The sequence below is a fragment of the Trichosurus vulpecula genome, chromosome 3 (assembly GCF_011100635.1).
Source record: "Trichosurus vulpecula isolate mTriVul1 chromosome 3, mTriVul1.pri, whole genome shotgun sequence".
Lineage (NCBI taxonomy): Eukaryota > Metazoa > Chordata > Mammalia > Diprotodontia > Phalangeridae > Trichosurus > Trichosurus vulpecula.
Genome location: NC_050575.1, coordinates 389,439,797 through 389,458,009, shown reverse-complemented (window position 1 = coordinate 389,458,009; position 18,213 = coordinate 389,439,797). Strand labels below are relative to the sequence as shown.

The 18,213-nt window shown below is 49.5% G+C and overlaps 1 protein-coding gene across 1 annotated transcript; it reads left to right on the top strand.

Moving 5' to 3' along the window:
- The first annotated feature begins 52 nt into the window (after window positions 1–52).
- RNF166 (ring finger protein 166) lies at window positions 53–17,784 on the top strand. Its single transcript, XM_036749407.1, has 6 exons — window positions 53–406; window positions 7,967–8,123; window positions 10,078–10,190; window positions 11,502–11,616; window positions 13,549–13,656; window positions 16,312–17,784. The coding sequence occupies exons 1-6, from the start codon at window positions 213–215 to the stop codon at window positions 16,375–16,377; spliced, it is 753 nt and encodes a 250-aa protein (XP_036605302.1). The 5' UTR covers window positions 53–212; the 3' UTR covers window positions 16,378–17,784.
- Window positions 17,785–18,213: the final 429 nt, after the last annotated feature.

Sequence of the window (18,213 nt, the reverse complement as noted above, 5' to 3'; positions counted from 1 at the left end):
CCAGGGGCCAGTCGCAGGACGATGACGCATGCCGCCGGCGTCGCCCTGAGATGATTTAGGACGCGCGGGGCGGGGCGGGCCGGAGCCGGAGACCGGGACGGGGACCTAGACTGAGCCCGAGCCCGAGCCCGAGCCCGAACCCGAGGGGCGGACTGGGAGCTAGCGGAGCCGGCGTGCCGGAGCCGGCTGGCGGGGGCGGGCCGGGCCCTGCCATGGCGATGTTTCGCAGCCTGGTGGCCTCGGCGCAGCAGCGGCAGCACCCCCCGGCCGGAGCCCCCGCGAGCGCTCCGCAGCCCCCGGCCGGGCCCGGCGCCGGAGGCGAGAGCGGCCTGGAGGCCCAGTACAGCTGCCCCATCTGCCTGGAGGTCTACCACCGGCCCGTGGCCATCGGCAGCTGCGGACACACGTGAGGCCCGGACCGGGCGGGTGGCGGGCGGCTGCAGGGGGCCTCAGTTTCCCCGTCTGCAAAGCGGGCTCCCTTCCCTTCCCCTCCCCTGGGCGCAGTCTGGAGCAGGACGCTTTGTCCACCCCGCCTTGGGCAGAAAAGCGTTTTGTAGCAGCAGGAGCGCTAGTAGTAGTCGTTGTCGATACTCTTCTATGGGGGTGTGTTACCCCCCCAGCTCTGCAGGAGAAAGAGGAAGCTGCGGGGGGAGGAATCCCCCTGCTCTGCAGAAGACGGGGTGACTCTTGTTTGGCTGTAATACCCTCCCCCAGTTCTTGCAGGGGGGCAATCTGTAAATCCCCTTTTCCCTGCAGAAGGAGGGTTCACGGGGGGGACCCTTGTCTGGCTGTACCATCCCCCCGCAGAAGGAGGGCTCAGTGGGGGTGAAAGGGGGTGACCTCCTTAGTTTGTTTCAAAGAGCTCACTTCATAGAAGTTCTTGCCAAGCCAACCCAAGTGGAAGAGCAAGGCTTGGGGGGTGGTTTTCCTTGTGTGGGGTTGGAGGGATCCCGTGGGTGTTCTAGGGCCGCCCCCTTCCTTATACCAGCCACGACTTGTGGCTTCCTGTTTCCGGAGTTCACAGTCTGATCAGGGAGACAGCGTGCGAACGACTATGTACAAACAAGATGTGGGCAGGATAACAGTGGGAGATGACAATTAGCATCCCTGGGAGGCTACGGATGCACACGTCGGTGCACGGAAAAGAACGCCCGCTTTGGGGCTCCCAGGACCGGGTTCTGCCCCTTATTGGCTGTGTGACCTTGAACAAGCTCATTTCCCTTTCAATACCTCAGTTTACTCGTGGAAAATGGAAAGGGTTGGACGAGCTGACCTTTAGGTCTAGCGCTCGCTCTTTGATTCTTAGATAAGGCGTGAGGAGTGACGCCGCAGCCGCTGCTTAGTGCCTAAGGATGATGCTTCCTCTAATGGGCTTGCACCAGGCCAGGACAAGGGCTAGGGAGGCTTGGAAAACAAAGGAGGCAGCCTGAGTTTTCCCTGGCTCTTCCGCGGCTGCATTAGGGCAGTGCTCCCGGGCCTTCTGCTTCCCTCCTCCTAGCCTTTGGGGGAGCAGCCAAGGTGCCCTCCCACATAGATGCTCAGACTTGGCCTTCACTGGTGCGGGGATCATCTTGGCACATGCTCCCAGAAGCAAATGTATTACTTTTAAATATAGTGTTTTCTCCATATGGCACTGCTGAAGTCTAGAAATCCTTGGGGGAAGAACTTTGTTGTAGCTTGTTCTGGTCCTATATTTAGAGCCTTCTCTGTGTGATTCCATGTGATTTGACTTTGCTTTTGTTATGAGCTCCCAGTTCCGTTTCTAGTTTAGAGGTAATATGTGTAGCAAAGTTTTCTTCCTGATGAAAGTCTTTGAATTTTCAATCTTGTCAGCTGCCTAATGCAAATTAAAGGCACCTTTTCGAGGAAATGTAACTCTGGAACCCATAAAATATCAGCTATGGAGATCAGCTTCTTATGAAACTTCATTTCCATTCAGTTCTCCAGAATAGACTTCTTTGGTCACACTGGTTCATAGTTTTTTATATGGTATTCCTGTTTCATCTCTAGCTCCTTCCCCACAGAGCTTCCTAGTTACTTTGCTTTTCACAGGACTTGTGCCTCTTTTTTAAGAGCTGTTTACCTCTTCAGCACCTTCCTCAAACAAGCACAAAAGATGTAATGAATCCCAGATCCTTCTATTCTGCTGCTCCTTATCTTGAGTGGAACCTGCTAGGTCAGTTGCAGCTCCACTGGGCATTTTGTCTTTCCATTCCCACAGACCCCTTGGCTTTGAGCCTTCCACAAGCAGATTTCTTTTTTCTGTTAGGGAAAGGTACTGGATTGACCACTCCTGGGTTAGCTACCTTGATGATATTTCTATATTCCCATCTCTAGCACCCTGTTGGAGGCAGTTAGGTGGCTCAGCGGTGAGAGAACTGAGCTTGGAGTCAGGAAGACCTGAGTTCAGATCCTGCCTTAGACACCAGCTGTGTGACCCTGGGCAAGTCACTTAACATCTGTTTGCATAATCCACTGGAGAAGGATATGGCAAACCACTTCAGTGTTTTGCCTAGAAAACCCCATGGACAACATGGTCCATGGAGTCACAGATTTGGAACCCACTGAACAGCTACAGCACCAGTAGAAGAGAATAGCTAATAATTGAAGGCAGTGCAAGCTTTAGGCTCAGGCTAACCAAGGCCATAGTGACTGCTTCCTCTTTCAGCCTGGTGCACTAACTGGTTGATGGCACAGTTGACCCCAGTTGACAGTCTCACATGGTCTCATCTGTCTGCATAGTCCTCGGGTAGATCTGAATCTCTCACTTGGCACCACTGACTCAGAACCAAAGCCACATATCCAATTTCTGAGTTTGGTGGCCAGAGCCTTCAGATTTTTCAGGTGGGTAGGGGATTTTACCCTCGGGCAAAGAGGATCAAGTGTTTTGGCACTCCTTTCCTACTTCACGCCTTTTGCAGCCTTATTCTCCTTTGTCTGGTGTCACGTTACTCTGGCATCCAAATATCCCCAGTCCCAATTATTTATAAAAGCAGAGGTATAAGGAAACTCAGTAAAAGCATCCATGTTTGGAGGGACCTGCGGGAGGCCCAGTATTTCACAAACTTGGCTAGCATCTGGCCCTCCTAACCTCAGCAGGCATCCCTGAGACTCCAAGGAAATTCAAGGGGGAGTAAGCAGATGTTTGTATGTTGTTAGCCATGGCTGAAGAGGCAGGGGAGACCTTTAGGTGGCATTAAATTCTGAAGAGAGCAAAGAGGGGAGGGAGGTGGTAGAAGAGGTCTGGGTCACTGCCCTCCCTTGGGCTTGCCTTTTCTCGGTCATTTCGGGGCTGGCCCTGTGATGGTGATCTGTGCCTCTGGGATCCCTTGCAGGTCATTTCCAAGGCACCTTCAGGCCAGCTCCACCCATGCCTACGCTCTTGGATTGTAAGACTCTTGCTTCTGTTTATATCTGCAGTACTTAACACACTGTCTGGCACTTGGTATAAGTACTTAATAAATGCTTTAACTGGCTATCTGTCATCAAACATTAACTGAAGTAGTTAGAGGTCTAGCAGACCCTGACTGGTTCATGGCAAAACCTAGACTGTACCCTCAGCATTTGGCAGTTGCCAGGGGAAGGGGGGCAGTGTCTTTCCTCTTGAGCAGGATCAGTCATTTCCAGGATGGGGTCACTAGCACTGCAGAGTAATGAACCCTCCAGGCAGATTCTTCTCCCAGGTCCTCCCTGCTGCCTGGCTACCAGGGAGGGAGGGAGGCAAGCCAACACCGAGGACTGGGGAAGAGCTAGCTCTCAGTGAAAGGCCTTTGTGCCACTTTTGACCCATTTTGGAGGGTCTGTGTGTGATTAATTGTGATGAGTCATGTGGGCTTGAATATTACCCTCCCCACCCAAGGAAAGGCTCTGGGGGCAGCTGGACCCACCTTGACAGCCCAAGGCAACAGGAAATGTCTTGCCCCCAGGCTCTCTTTTAAGTCACCTTTAATTTGAAATAACCCCGCCCATCCCAGAGCAAGCTGTGAGTAGTTTGCAAAACTCGTCTTCTATCTGTTCTATGCATTAAGTAGTGCAAATAAATAAAATAATGATACAAATAAAAGTGCCCTTTTTACTAATGAGTAAACGATTCCCTTCAAGTGTAAAGCCCCTCTCCCTTCAGTGCACAGCTCCTACCTGCCTAAAGCAGGATTCAAATCTGAGTATTCAGTCTTTTGAATATTCCGGGAGAGTGGCTCCTGGTTGTGAAGCCACCTCTTCTGGCTGCTGCTTCTGGCCTGGGGTTAGTCTCCTCTTGGCCTCTTCTCCTATGTAGTCTGTAACTTGATCCTGCACTCAAATGGTTTATACAGCCTAAGGAGCCGCTTATCACCAGGGCAAGTTCTGGCGGGAACTTACAATATTCCAAGCCAGCGTTGCTGCATAATTGTATGCTCTTGGATCTGAGAACATCAAGGTAACAGTGCATGAAAGCTGGATTAGGAGCCAGGAGACACCAACACCCACAGCTTGGACGCTTTGTTCCGCTGCCTAACTCCCTGGGGGAATCTGACACATTGAAATAGCTGTCAGATGTGATCTTTGAGTCAGCGTGAGGCAGATCTGCCAGCCCTTTCAGGTACCTGAGGCCTCTTCCCTTCCCAGCCCTCTGAAACAAGAGAATTGCATTGTTTATTCTTGGCCTTGTACAGTTTGAGGTAATATGGACCAAGTGTCTGGCACATGGTGGGTGCTCTGTAATTGCTTATTCCCTTCCCCTAATTTATAAATGGCCTGAGCTGAGTTCAGACTTTGGCCCTTTTAAGGCCAATTGCATGATTTTCTTCCTCTAAAATAAATGGCCTTGGCTGGCTGGAAGCTAGGTCTGGCTTCTCTCTCTTCCTCCTTTTTGGATTGTGCAATGGTTCCCCTGGTGTTTTGTTCTCCATCAGTGACTGGTTTTGCCTGGCTGGCTAGCATGGTGGGGTGTGGGGGGGAGGCCTTCCTGTGGGCCAGCTCCGGGCCTAGCCGCAGGAGCTTGGGAAGGGGAATGAGGCTTCTTTGTGGCACTCTGTGGGGGTGTGGGGGGTGTGCACCATGTTCACACTTCCACGATCACATCTCCCCTGCAGTGCCTTACCTCACCTCCTGAAGTAAGTGACAAATGGTGTCACCCTCAAGCCCACAAGCTCTGCCCTGTGAAAATAACAACTGTTCTTCTCTCTGATTAGTGATGAACATACTTCTATAGAGTGGGAAGTAATTGTAAATACCAGCTGGAGGGGCATATGTGTGAAAAAGCCAGGGAGGAGAGGAGAGAAAAGTGGGGAGAAACCCAGAGTCCAGGAAAAAGGCTTTGGAAACAAGGTCCAGTTGCCCGGCAGTTACCAGCCTCTGACCTTAGCCCTCTCTTGCAGGCATCTCAGTGACCTAGCAGGAAACCCCAGCAGCTTACAAGCATGCAGGTGCCCTTAGCAGAGAGATTACTGCTGTGCCAAAGAAAATGCACTGAAGGATTCCTCTCTCAAGTCCAAACAGCGCCCCCCAGCACTGCCTCCTGCTTAGAAAGAACCAGTGGCGCCCGGAACTACAGCTGGTTCTTTGTTTGCCATCTGGATGCCAGCTTTTCCTCTGCTGGGTGGACTGGAGAGGACGCTTGCTGTCTTAGAGGTTTCACATCACTACTTCCTCCTCACAGCCCTCAATAAACCCTTCGTGGCAGAGCAGCCCACCAACTAATTAAAGACAGTATTTGATCTTAATCTTCTATTGTCGCCTTCTCCCAAGCCTCATGCCCCACTTTCTCTAACCCTGTGTTTAGACTGAGCTAGGTGCACATTAATGTTGCCTCCTTCCTGCAGGGCCCACAGAACGTGGAGGTTTTACCTCCCTCTGGCATTTGCTAAAGTCTTAAGGACTGAGAAAATGAGGTGATTTTGATGAGGGCGCAGTCTCTTGGAACCCCCTTGAATCTGGAATACTGTCTCTGGGAGCCCCCTTGAACTCTCCTTGAATCTTCAACTAGATCTGGCCTTCCCCTAAGGCTGTAAGCCTTACATTATCATTTGGCCCAAATCTCCACCTAGCCTAGCCCACCCTTAATCCTTATCTCTTATTGTCTGTCATCTCCAGGTAGCCTTCAGCTATTTCCCCACCCTGGAGTCTGACCTCATCTAGGTGCTCCTTAAACTCCTCCTCAAGACCCTCCTGGTTATTTCTCTGACCTGGCTTCGATGACCCACCACTTTGCTCCCCAGTTTGGGCCATACCCCACATGTAGGGAGAGCTCTAGGGTATTCATACTTGGATGGGACTTTACCTTTCCAACCTAGTCCTTATTTCCAGGATGAAGTGACTTGACCATGGCCACACAATTAGTAATGATAATTAATGTTTTCTTAGCTTATCTAGGTTGAACTTAGCACCAGCCTTTTTTTTTTTTTCTAAGATGGGTACTGTGGGGAAGGTATGATCATCTCCATTTTACTGACAGGAAATGGAGGTTTAGTGATGTTGCCGTGGTTGCCTGTGGTCACTCAGTAATCATCGGTGGCAGTGTTTAAGCCCTCTTCTCTCCCTACACCTAAGTCTAGTATCTCTACAACTTTCACGAAAGGCCAGATAGACCGACCTGTTTTCATCACAAGGCTAAGACTAGGCCTCCGGAAGCCCTCGTCTAGGGCTCTTTTGATCCAGTGGATCTGACACTTTTTTGTCCAGTGGCCGTGCTGTCAGGGAGATAGGTGCTGTTATCCCCGTTTTGCAGGTGACAAACTGAGGCAGATAGGTTAAGGTCACACAGCTCAGGTTTTCCTGACTTCAAGCCTGGTGCTCCATCTACTGCCACACCTCATTGCTCCTATGTTTGTAGGCACTAGGGAAGTGGCCAGTGGAGAGGGAGAGGTTGAGGGTTAGGGAGAGTCTAATATGCAGTATTTAGGTACTTTAGTGTTAAACTTCTTTAGGCCAACATTTCTCTAAGACTTTGTTCTCAGGACCACTTTCCGCTCTTAAAAATAATGAGGGCCCCAAAGAGCTTTTTTATGTGGGCTATATTTATCAGTATTCACCAAATTAGAAATTAAAACCGACACACTTTTAAGCTATGCATTAATTCATTTAAAAATAATCTCATTATATGTTAGCATACTTTATTTTTTGTGAAAAATAACTTCAGAAAGGCATTGTTTTGTATATTTTTGCAAATCTCTTTAATTTAGGCTTAATAGGAGACAGCTGGATTTTCATATTTGTTTCTGTCAGTCTGTTGTGATAATATTGTTTCGGTTGAAGTGATAAAATCCAACCTGTTTTACTAGGCAGATAATGTCTTAGTATTATTAAAATAGTTTGTCCTTCTGGACCCCCAGGGTCCCACACTCTGAACTGCTGGCTTAAGCATTCATACATAGTTGGAGAAGATCTCAACATCCTAGGGGCAACTAGGTGGCTCAGTGAATAGAGCATTGGTCCTGCAGTCAGGAGGACCTGAGTTCAAATCCAGTGTCAGACACTTGATACTTATTAGCTGTGTGACCTTGGGCAAGTCACTCAACCTCAATTGCCTCTTCTCCCCTCCTCCTTCCAAAGGAAAAAACAAAAGATCTCAAGAGAATCTTTGTACACGTTTAGACAGGTAAGGTTGTCAGACCCCTTTTACAGGTGAACCAGCTGTGGCCTAAGGGTTAACGTATTTTCCCAAGATCACACAGTAAGTTTGATAATTATAAGCTAAGGCGTACAGAGTAAAGTCCTTTTTGCAGTCTGCCCAAAGAACAGAAATTAATCTTTTCCAAACATAAATGATAAAACACAAAATAAAATGAGCGTGGCAGCCTCATTCATGACTCATTGTGATCACTAACTGGGGGTGGGGGTGAGGGTGGAAGTGTATCAGGAGCCGAAGGATACCATTTCTTTCAGGGCCATCATCCTGTCCTGACAGCTGTTGAGGCCACCCAGGACACTTTGTACAAAACCTCTTTCCCTCTCTCCAGAAGAGCTCAGGACTTGTGTTTCTTTGTAGATTCTGTGGGGAGTGTTTGCAGCCATGTCTCCAGGTGCCATCTCCTCTCTGCCCACTCTGCCGAATGCCCTTTGACCCAAAGAAAGTGGACAAAGCCTCCAATGTGGAAAAGCAGCTGTCATCCTACAAGGCTCCATGCCGGGGCTGCAGCAAGAAGGTAACATCTCTATGGAAAGTCTTCTGGACCCATCTGCTCAGAGTTTTGTTTCTGCCTTTGAAGGCAGACTTCTTATGATGAGTGGGTGGACTTTTCTTTTTTGTATTGATTTTTGTTTCCCCACGAGAAATACTTTACAGGCTCTACCGAGCCCTTTCCTGTCAAGCGACCTAGAGCTAGAGAACTGTCCTTGAGTGGATTAGCCGGGTAACCATCCAGTCTAGAAATCAGTCTGACAGTGATTGCTTCAGGAGCACTGAGAAGAGGGCAGAAACTTTCATGGAGTCACAGTGGAAGCTTCCTGGGCTGATGAGATTTCAAATTCCACACTCAGCTTAGGGCTGAAAGGGAACAGAACACTGGAATGGAAGAGCACGTATTAATAGCACCTGCTGTGTGCCTGAGCGCTGTGCTAAGTACCCAGGATACTCCTAGAAAAGCAAGACTAGTCTGTTCCCAGGGAACTCACCTTCTAATGAAGGGAGACGGCAGCTCCAGCACAAACAGGAAGGGCTGCCGGACTGGGTGATGATGTGGTTGGGAGGGGACATCCACTGCATGGGGGCTGGACAGTGGGGGTGAAGAAGGTCCCTGATAGGGTCTTGGGCCATCCTGCTAGACCCTCGACTGGGGTGGGGGGCAGGGAGCTCAGAAAGGGACAGCTAAATACAATCAAGTCAAATTAGCCTGATATTTGCAATATTTTGCCCAGATAGTATCGGGCTCTCGGTGCCTTCCACAATACTAACCTTAAATGTCAGGTAGCTCTATTCCTGAACGCCAACATCCCCCCAGCCCTGTCACCCAGGCGCCCTGCTCCCATAACCATTATAGACTGTTTTCCCCTTCCCTCTCACATCTGGTTAGTTGGTTGTGTTTCTGTCAATAAACAATTAGTTCCTGATTGGTCTCTGCTTCTTGGCTCTTCCCTCTCCAGTCTTCCAAACAGAATAGCCTTCTTGAGCCATCTCCCTGCTCACAAGAGACTCCTATGGCTTGTAGGATAAACTACACATTCCCTAGGAGCTTTGAGCCTCTCCGCTCTCTGGTGCCCACTGACCTCTCCAGACTTAGTCCCCTAACTCTCCTCTCACCTGATGGGTGTTGCCCACCCACTCACTACCCTACTGGCATTCTTTGAACTTGGCCTTCCACCTGCCTTTGCATTTGCATAAACTGCCCCGCACCTGGAATGCTTTGCTTCTTCTATGCCTCTGGAATCCTCTTCTCCCTTCCAGGCTCAGCTCAGGTACCATCTCCACCCTGAAGCCTTCCTTTCTTATGCCTCTGCCCCCAAGGCATGGCAGCTTCTTTTGCCTTGGTATCCTCAGGCCCTTGCCAACTAGGTACTTGATTCCTGTTTGCTTACTTGGGCTGAATTTAATCGAGTGTGGAGGTATCCTGAATCTGGCATCCTTTTTGATAACTCCATGTTGGCTTTACCCAAGAACTTACCTTGAACCCGTATATATTTGGGGCAAACACAACCTCTTGGGGTTTATAATCTCCACCTGCTAGTAAGTATGCAGCAGGATCTCCTTTCTTTATCCTGAAATTGCCTCTGTCTCATTTTAAGGAGTAGCTTGTTTGGCCTTTCTAAAACCTTCACATTTCTATGCTTCTCTGTCGCATCTGTGCTCTGCCTTCATCTCTCCAAACAAAAGAGATCCAAGCCCTTGATCCTTCTGGTTGCTCTTCCCTGAAGTTTTCCAGGCTTTATCATGGCTTCCCTGGGAGGCAGGCAGGTCCTAGAACTGGACAGCTCCTAGTTTCCTGCAGGTGTTGTGGGTTTAGCATCTTGTTCTTGGCTCAGTGGCAGCTCCTACACGGGAGATCACCTCTTGTGTTTCCCTCCTGGTGAATGTAGCACCCCAGGGCGCCCCCTCCCCACCCTACTTTGGCAAGCCTGGGAAACCTCAGGAAGCCCCTCATCCTGCCCTTTGCTCTTTTTAAGGTGACTCTTGCAAAGATGAGGTCGCACATTTCTTCCTGCATGAAGGTCCAAGAGCAGATGGCCAACTGTCCCAAGTTTGTCCCGGTTGTGCCAACATCCCAGCCCATTCCCAGGTAAGCAGTCCTGTCTCGGCTTTTCCTCTGACATGAATCCCAGTGATCGGGGTGGGGCAGGGAGAAAGAGGTATTAGGGTCTGAAGGATTGAATTCTAAACCTGGTGTGGTTTCGATTTCTTCTTAAAAACCCTTTATGAGCTTTGAGGGTAGAAAATGTAGAAACAGTCAGCCTTGGTTTTCCCATCTCTGTGTGCTGGGGACATTGGTATTTGGTCTGCACACATGAAGGGAGCCCTTTACACACCTAAAGCACAATAGTCACGTGAGTTATTCTTAATTTGGGGTCCTGCTGATCTGGGTCTACAGGGGCAAGGGAAGCAGCTGCACTGTCACAGGAAATGGAACAGGAAAGTGTGGCCATTTGGGCTTTGTTCGTATTTTGGCAGGGCAGCCATTTGGGGCTAGTGGGAGTTCCCCTTTCTTGAATTCTTAGAATGCGGGCTGGGCCCAGCCTCCTTCCTGCTGTTTGCTTTCTGAAGGTGCTTTGAACAGTTCTCTGATTTCTATTGGTCAATCCCTGCTAAGCCCCTAAGGGATGGGTAGTTTTAGGAAGGCAAGAGTTATATTTCCTAGAGGTGTCAGGTGCAGGAGGGAAAGAACAAGGTGCCTGGACCTCATAGGCAGGAAGGGAATCACCTCTTGTGTTTCCCTCTTGGTGAATGTAGCACCCCAAACCCCCCCGCTCTGGTGAACCTGGGAAACCTGCTCTGCTCTTGGAAGATGTTTTCTCAGAGTTAGGAGGCCCCTCGGAGCCAGGCTGGTTCTAGTTGTGATGGAGTTTTTTTTTTTCTCCCCCTTTTGCTCAGCTTCCCCAATGGACAGGCAAGCCTGGCTTCTGCCTGATTATTTTGGGGGTCGGGTGTCAGCATCATTAGCAGCCCCTGGAAGTAGAAGTTCGGGAGCTGTTTCTCTGTATCTTCCCAGCGAAAGCATGGGGCCCTGGGAAAGAAGGCAGAGGAGGGTAGCGTATTAGGGTCCAGCAGCCTTGGTTTCTCTGTCCCAGAGCAGAGTAGGCCTTTGTCAAGCAGACCCATGTGGCATCATTTATCTTTGAGATGGGTGAGAAGCTGGGGAGACAGCAACACCAGAGACCTGCTCCAAGGGAATGAGCAACTCATAGGCAACTGGGCAGGCATTAACTAACCCCCGTAACAGCCATTGCACATGGTGAAAGCTGCTGAATGTTTTGGACCTGTTTCGCGATCTCTGAAATCCCTTCTTGCTCTGATTGCAAGGTCATTGATATAGCCCTGTTGTCTTGTCTCTGCCTCCCTAACTCCCTCTTCTCTCCTCCTTCCCACTGTTCAGCAATATCCCAAACAGATCCACCTTTGTGTGTCCATACTGTGGAGCCCGCAATCTGGACCAGCAGGAGCTGGTAAAGCACTGCATGGAGAATCACCGCAATGACCCCAACCGAGTGGTGAGTGGGCAGGGGGACCTAGAGGGCTGCACACTAGTGATGAGGGGAGTGGTCTGTCAGCACCACGCCAGGCATCGTGCCAAGCGCTGGAGTTACAGAGAGAGGCAGATAGATAACCTGGGTCAGGAACAAGGAGAGGAGCCTTCCCGGCACAGAGGGTAGGTAGAGATGGAATGTCATATGCAAGGACCACCAAGGAGGCCAGTGACATTGGACTGCAGAGGACATGGCAGGGAGGGGGGGAGGAGTAAGGTAGAAGACAGGTCTGCAAAGAGTAGGAAGGTTCAGGTCACGAAGGACTTTAAAAACCAAGGAGATTTTCTTTTTTCATCTTAGAGGTGAGGTAATAGGTAATTCTAAAACAATGTTTTAAATAAGAGTTTTTAAAAAGAGGTAATAGGGAGTCACTGGAGTTTCTTGAATAGAGAGGGGTGATGTGGTCAGACCGTTCGATGGCTGAATGAAGGCTGGGCTGGAGTGGGGAGAGGCTAGAGGCCATAATCCAGTTCTGGGGTGATGAGAGCCTGCCCAAGGGTCATGGGAATGTCAGAGGAGAGAGAAAGGGGCATATAAAGTAGGATCAACAGAACTTGGCACCATGTTATGTTTGGATATGGGGAAGAAAGATTGAGGAATCAGGGGTGACAACCAACATTGTGGGCCTGGGTGACAGGGAGGCTGGTGGTGACTTTGATGGTAATAAGGAAGTTAAGAAGGGAGCCCTCAGCAGGAAAGATCATGATGCTGTTTGGGATGTGTTGAGCTTGGGGTGAGGTCAGGAGAGAAGTTGGTTAGGGCTGGATAAGTGACCTGAGAATCATCTGCATGGAGACGGTTATTGAACCCATGGGAGCTGGTGAGATCACTAAGGAAGATGGTGGAGAGGGAGAGGAGAAAAGGGCTAGACGATAGCAACACTATAAAAACTAGGGTCTGTCAAGGCCATGTGCCCAATGATGACCGCATGCTATCCAGGACAGAAGTTAATGGATTTAGGATGCTACATGAGATGTCTTGCTTGATCATGCATGTTTGTTACAAGGAATCTGTTTTTCTTTTCCTTTTCTGCCCCAGTGGGGCCCACAGGTGGCAGGGAGAGGGAGAGAAAATAAGATTTCTGTTAGGTTGTTTTTTAAATGGGGCAGTGCTACAGATGCAGAATGTTGTGTCACTTTCAGATGAAGTCACTATTAGTATTAATTTATGGGAGTCATCTGTAGATATTTGTAATACAAAAATAAAATATGTCAATAAAGCTTTCTTAAAGGACTAGGTTTAGCAGTTGCAAGGCAAAGCTGGAATGATGTCTTTCCATTATTGCTACAATATAACATTCAGAGCAAGAGCAGAGATGCAAGCTCAGATCTCAGGCCTGATTCAGCCTCATGTGCTCACCAAGGGACGCCAGGATGTTTGTGGTCAGCCACACCGTGGGCACAAAACTCCCTGCACTGTTGGCCCGGCTCCGGAAAACCGTGTCCTGTGCTGTTGGTTATCCTGGTGTAAAGGCGAGGAAAAGCCCACTAAGTGAGCGTCCGCTCCGTGTGATGGGTGATCTGGAGGAGGCTGGGGATCATCACATGGAGATTGGCTTTACACCAAAAAAAAAAGAAAAGACAAAGCCCCAATGACTGGTTGTAGTCTAGGGGAAGGAAGGGGAGTCCCTGAGGGCAGGGAATCTAGGGTGGCTTTTATCCCACCCTCAGTGGGAGGTGAAAGGAGGGGAGGGTGTCTTCCAGGAGGAATTCTGTGTGAGCCTGTCCATGGTGCCCAGAACCGTGCTGAATGCAAGTGGGGATACAGAAGGTGTGTCTGGGCTCACACTAGCTGGGAGCACCAAACATGGGCCTGTCATGGGAAGGAGGCTCTTTTTCCCACCTGCCCCTTGGTCCTCACTTAGCTGATCTCCCCTCTCTGGTCTCTCTGTTTCAGGTCTGCCCCATCTGTTCAGCTATGCCCTGGGGTGACCCCAGCTACAAGAGCGCCAACTTCCTGCAGCACCTCCTCCATCGACACAAATTCTCCTACGACACCTTTGTGGTGAGTATCCTCTGGCCACAACTGGGTTGGGAAGGCTGTGGCTGGGGAGCAGCAGCTCCTTAGGTCCTTTGGTCAGTCAATAAACATTTATTGAGCACCTACTGAGTGCCAGGCACTGTGCTGGGGATACAAAAAGGCAAAAAATCCCTGCCCTCAAGGAGAGGCAATAAGTAGACAAGTACATGCAGACAAGATAAATGAGGTTAAGAGTTTGAAGAGCGCTGAATTAAGAGGGTGTGGGAGGCTTCCTGGAGAAAGTGGGATTTTGGATGGGACGCCCCTGCACCAGAGGGTCTGCTAGCAGTTCCTCACCTCTGACCTTTTCACCCTGCCCTCCCTAACACTTGAAGGAAAATGCCTCCCTGACACCAAATGCCAGGACATAAGGGCAGAGCGGTTGGGTCACTTTGGCTTCTGGGTCGCAGCTGGAATAGGCTGTTCCACAAACTAGGAGAAGGGAGCCCCCGTCCAGGGAGCAGAACCTGGCACTCTGCTCTTCTCTGGACCTTCATCTTGTCCTTTGGGTTGGTGACAACATTGCCTGCCTCCTCCTTACTTCTGGGTTGGGGCGATGAAGTGAAGGCTTCTGAAGCCAGAAGAGGAGCAGCCTGGTGCCCCAAACGTCACAAAGCTGTGCCCCCACACTGCACCCTTGTGTCTACACCACAAGTCTTCCCCTCACCTTCCACATGCCCCAGACAGCCATGGCGCTGGGGCCCTGGGAGTCTGGGTAAAAGGCACTAAGTGGAGAGTTACCAGACTGCACCATGCCTACTCTTCATATCCATCCCCTTTCCCTGGACTATTTTGTTCTCTTGGACAGTTCATTCACCCAGCCCTGACTATCAGAAGGAGCCCTTCTTGCCTTCTCCACTACCAGGAAAATTCTAGGAATATGAGGAATTTGGACATCATCTTTGATTTCCCTTCCCTTTCCCAAGGTCCTGTGCCCTTCTGGGGCAGCCCTGTGGTCTGTGTGGGCCAGCGCTGGCCATCAAAAATGGTGGAAGGGGATTGTCCTACCAAAAGCATAGCTTCTCAGTGGGTTAGTCAGGATCCTTGGGCTTAAGCCTGGAAAAGGCCTAAAAAATCAGCTAGTCTAATCACGAGGAAGCTGAGGCCTGGAGAAGTTGGAACATTTACCAGCTTCTTACCAAATGGCCTGGCCCTGCTTGACCGCTCAGGCTGCTCAGTGTGTCGCTGCCACTAGAGGGCGCGTCAGGAACCTTAAAAGTCCAAGGATCCTTTTATGGCTTGGGGGAAGGGGATGAGTTCAGGCCAAGGGCAGCTTCCGGCCCAAGCCGGGCCCTCCCCTCCCCTTTCCTTCCCACAGATTTTCATTTAGCTGCCATTAAGATGCTGAGTCATAGCCTCCTGTGGTCTCCTGAACTCCTCACCCCCTTAGATATTCTCACTAGCCATGGCATGTCGAAAGGGGAGCCCCTTCAGGGGACCCATGTGCTGCTCTTAAGGAGATGAGACTGAAGGACTGAGTTAGGCTACCTGCACAGATTTCAGAGTTCCCCCCCAATTAGAGAAGTGGAGAGGCCATTCTCAGTGAAGGTTTGCCAGCACCGAGGAGGGGCAGGTCCAACTTCTCAGGAGAGGAGGGCTAGGGGCACGTGTTAGGGAGGGAGCCTCTTTGGTTATGGCTATACTGAGAGATCCAGCCCCGGGCAGGTCACTTAGCCTCCTCCTGGTGGGGGGTTGTGAGCATCAAACAAGACCCTATTTGTAGGACCCTTTGCAGGTCTTAGTATTCTCAGGGCACTGGTGACCTGGTGTGTAGGAGGGAGTTAGAGCTGATCCAGATTGGGTGATTCTGCCTGCGGATAGGTGTTGGTTTGCAGCAGTCCCTTAGAGAGGGAACACAAGAATCGGAGAAGGTGCCTGCTGAGGTGGCCTTGGGCACCCTTGTTCTGGGGACTGAGGGTGAGAGGATTCGCCTTGCAGTTAACTGCTCCCTGCTTCTCCCCACTGCTTCCTTCCTTCCACAACTAGCAATGTCTTGGTTTTGACGATGCAGCAGCTGTGCCTGATCCATTTGGCACCTGTGGTCATCAGACCTTTGGATTCAGTACCAGTGGTTGCCTTTTTCCTGATTTCCGATGTCTTTTTGTGTACACATGCCTAGTCCTCGGGCCCATGGGGTTCTCTTGGTCCTACAAATCTCCGAGTCTGTCAGCATTTCTCATTCATCCTTCCTTACATCAGCAGTGATACTCCAGCACATTGATTTACCAGGATTCACTTACCTCCCAGTTGTTGGGTACCTGATTTCTTTTCAGTGTTACTGCAAGCATTTTGGTGTGGGTGAGACTTTCCTTTTGTCTTCATCTTTCTTGGTCTTCAAGCCCTGTAGTGGGATTGCTTAGTCAAAGGGTAGGAGCAAGTTAGTAACTTTGCTTTGTATAATTCCAAATTATTTTCCAGAACAATTGGAACAGCTCACAGCTCCACCAACGGTGTATGAGTGTGCATTTGATGGGTGTGTGGTAAAGCCTTTCATTTGCATTTCTCTTAGTGACTTGGGGTGTTTTTCTTTATGGTTACTGATAGTTTGCATTTCTTTTGAAAACTGTTCATACCTTTTGGGGAATCACTCTCTGTGAATCTCATTTGTATCAGTTCCTTATTCTACTTTTTTTCTTCTAGGACTACAACATCGATGAAGAAGCTACGTTTCAGGCCACCCTGGCGCTGTTCCTGTCTGAGAACTGAAGGCAACCTTGGCTGGGTCCAAACCCAAATCTGTGGTCAAAAGTCACCTTTTCCACATGGAGGGACAAGAGGCTTGCTCATTCTTCAGCATTCCCTAGTTAGGCCCTACCGTCACCTTTATTTCAATTGCACCTTTCTTAACAAGGTGGAATCTTTATTCCTTGCACAAGGAGAGCAGGCCAACCCCAGGGGCCAGTCCTCAGTGCTGTCCCGTGGGTGGGAAAAGATTGATGCACCTTTTACCAGTTCAAAGGTTCAGTCTAAGTGAGGACTTTCACCTCTCTTCTGGGTTGTTTGGTGTTTGGAGACCCAGATGATCCCTAGAGGGCAGCTGAGTAGAGGGAGAAATGTTTGGCTCTGCAAAATCAGAGCAACCTTGAGTTCTTTTCTCTCTAAACAGTGGTTTGGCTTTCATGCTTCTTAAGAATTCATGGAGAGCCCTGACTCTATCATTGTTGATCCAGACAGGTTAAACTTGAAGGGAGTTGGAGAGGTGGGAGAGACTGAAAGAGAAACTTAGCTGAAGACCTGAACAGGAGGAATGTTTCCTAAGCCTCATCCTGACACCTGGCATTCAGTAAAGTTTCCACCTTGCTCATTTGGTACCAGCTTTTGTGATACTTAGAGATTCTGGCATTTTTCTATATTAACCAGTGGGATAACTTTTTCACATTTTATAGAGTGAGGAAAAAAGCAGATACTCTTCCTATTGCAATATCTGTGTTTGACTAGGCATAATAGTATTTTTATGGAACATTTAAAAAATCATATTTTTTTAAAAAAAATTCAAAAAGAAACCTAGTATAGGATCAGCATAGGGGGAGTGACAGGGAGCCTGGGGAAGTCAGAACCAAAACTGGAATTCGAAGGGGTTTTTCCACTCGTGCTTGTGTGATTTTGAGGTGGCCACGTTCATTAGATTATTTCTATATTTTTAAGGTTTTCGTTGTGTCTGTTTACCTTTTGCTAATAAAAGAGACTCCCAGCCCCTTGTGCAAGCAGTGACGCTGCTGGGGTGTCAGGTTCTGGGGCCCAGATGCATCTGTACACAGTGGAAACAGCAGAGTTTCTCCCAGGCTTGGGAGAAGACTAGAGCAGAAGGGAGACTGGAGAAGAGGTGCCTCCCTGGCCCCTTTTATCACCTTCCCAAAGAGATGACTGGAATTTGCTCCTCAGGCAGAGGCTTGGGGGCAGCCTCACTGAAGGACAGGGTCTCGGGCTCTGTAGCATCCCACAGAGCCAGGCCCAGGGGAGCAATGTGGAGCTGTGGACCATCTTCCCTGGCCAGTACTTGGGCTCAGCTTTGGGGCTTGGGAAGAAGGTTGTCCAGCTTTCTGGTTTGTTTAATAATATAAATTATTGTTGTCTTTTTTAAAAAATAAAATAAAAAGTTTCAGAGCATCTGCAGCCAGGTGTGGTAAGCGCTGTTTTGTTCCCTACAAGAGCAATGAGCTGGTTTGGGAGTCTGGGGAAAGCATCTTGGAGAACTTGTCTAGACTCACCTTGACCTTGAACGAGGCAGGAGTCCCTATTTTAAGTATTGCTAAGATTCCTTATGGCCTCTGCTGTTTCTGCTAGAACACCTCCCAAGACAGCCCATTTCTTCGCTCTGATACTGAGCCACAACCGGCACCTCTTGTAAATGCTGTCTGTGTTTGGAGTGAATCGAAGGTGGAAAAACGGGAGTCCATGTGAGTATGATAGGAGGTAGGGGGTGACAGGCACAAAGAAGAAATCCTATCCAAATGCTGTTGGAGATGAGGAATAAGACTGGATATGTGCCCCAACTTTTAGTCAGCATGTTGGTAAGAATCCAGACTTGCAGACCAGAAGACC

Coding starts and splice junctions, on each gene's coding strand:
- RNF166 (XM_036749407.1), top strand. CDS start 213: ATGGCGATGTTTCGCAGCCTGGTGGCCTCGGCGCAGCAGCGGCAGCAC. Junction 8,124..10,077: donor GCCGGGGCTGCAGCAAGAAG/GTAACATCTCTA, acceptor GCTCTTTTTAAG/GTGACTCTTGCAAAGATGAG. Junction 11,617..13,548: donor GCAATGACCCCAACCGAGTG/GTGAGTGGGCAG, acceptor TCTCTGTTTCAG/GTCTGCCCCATCTGTTCAGC.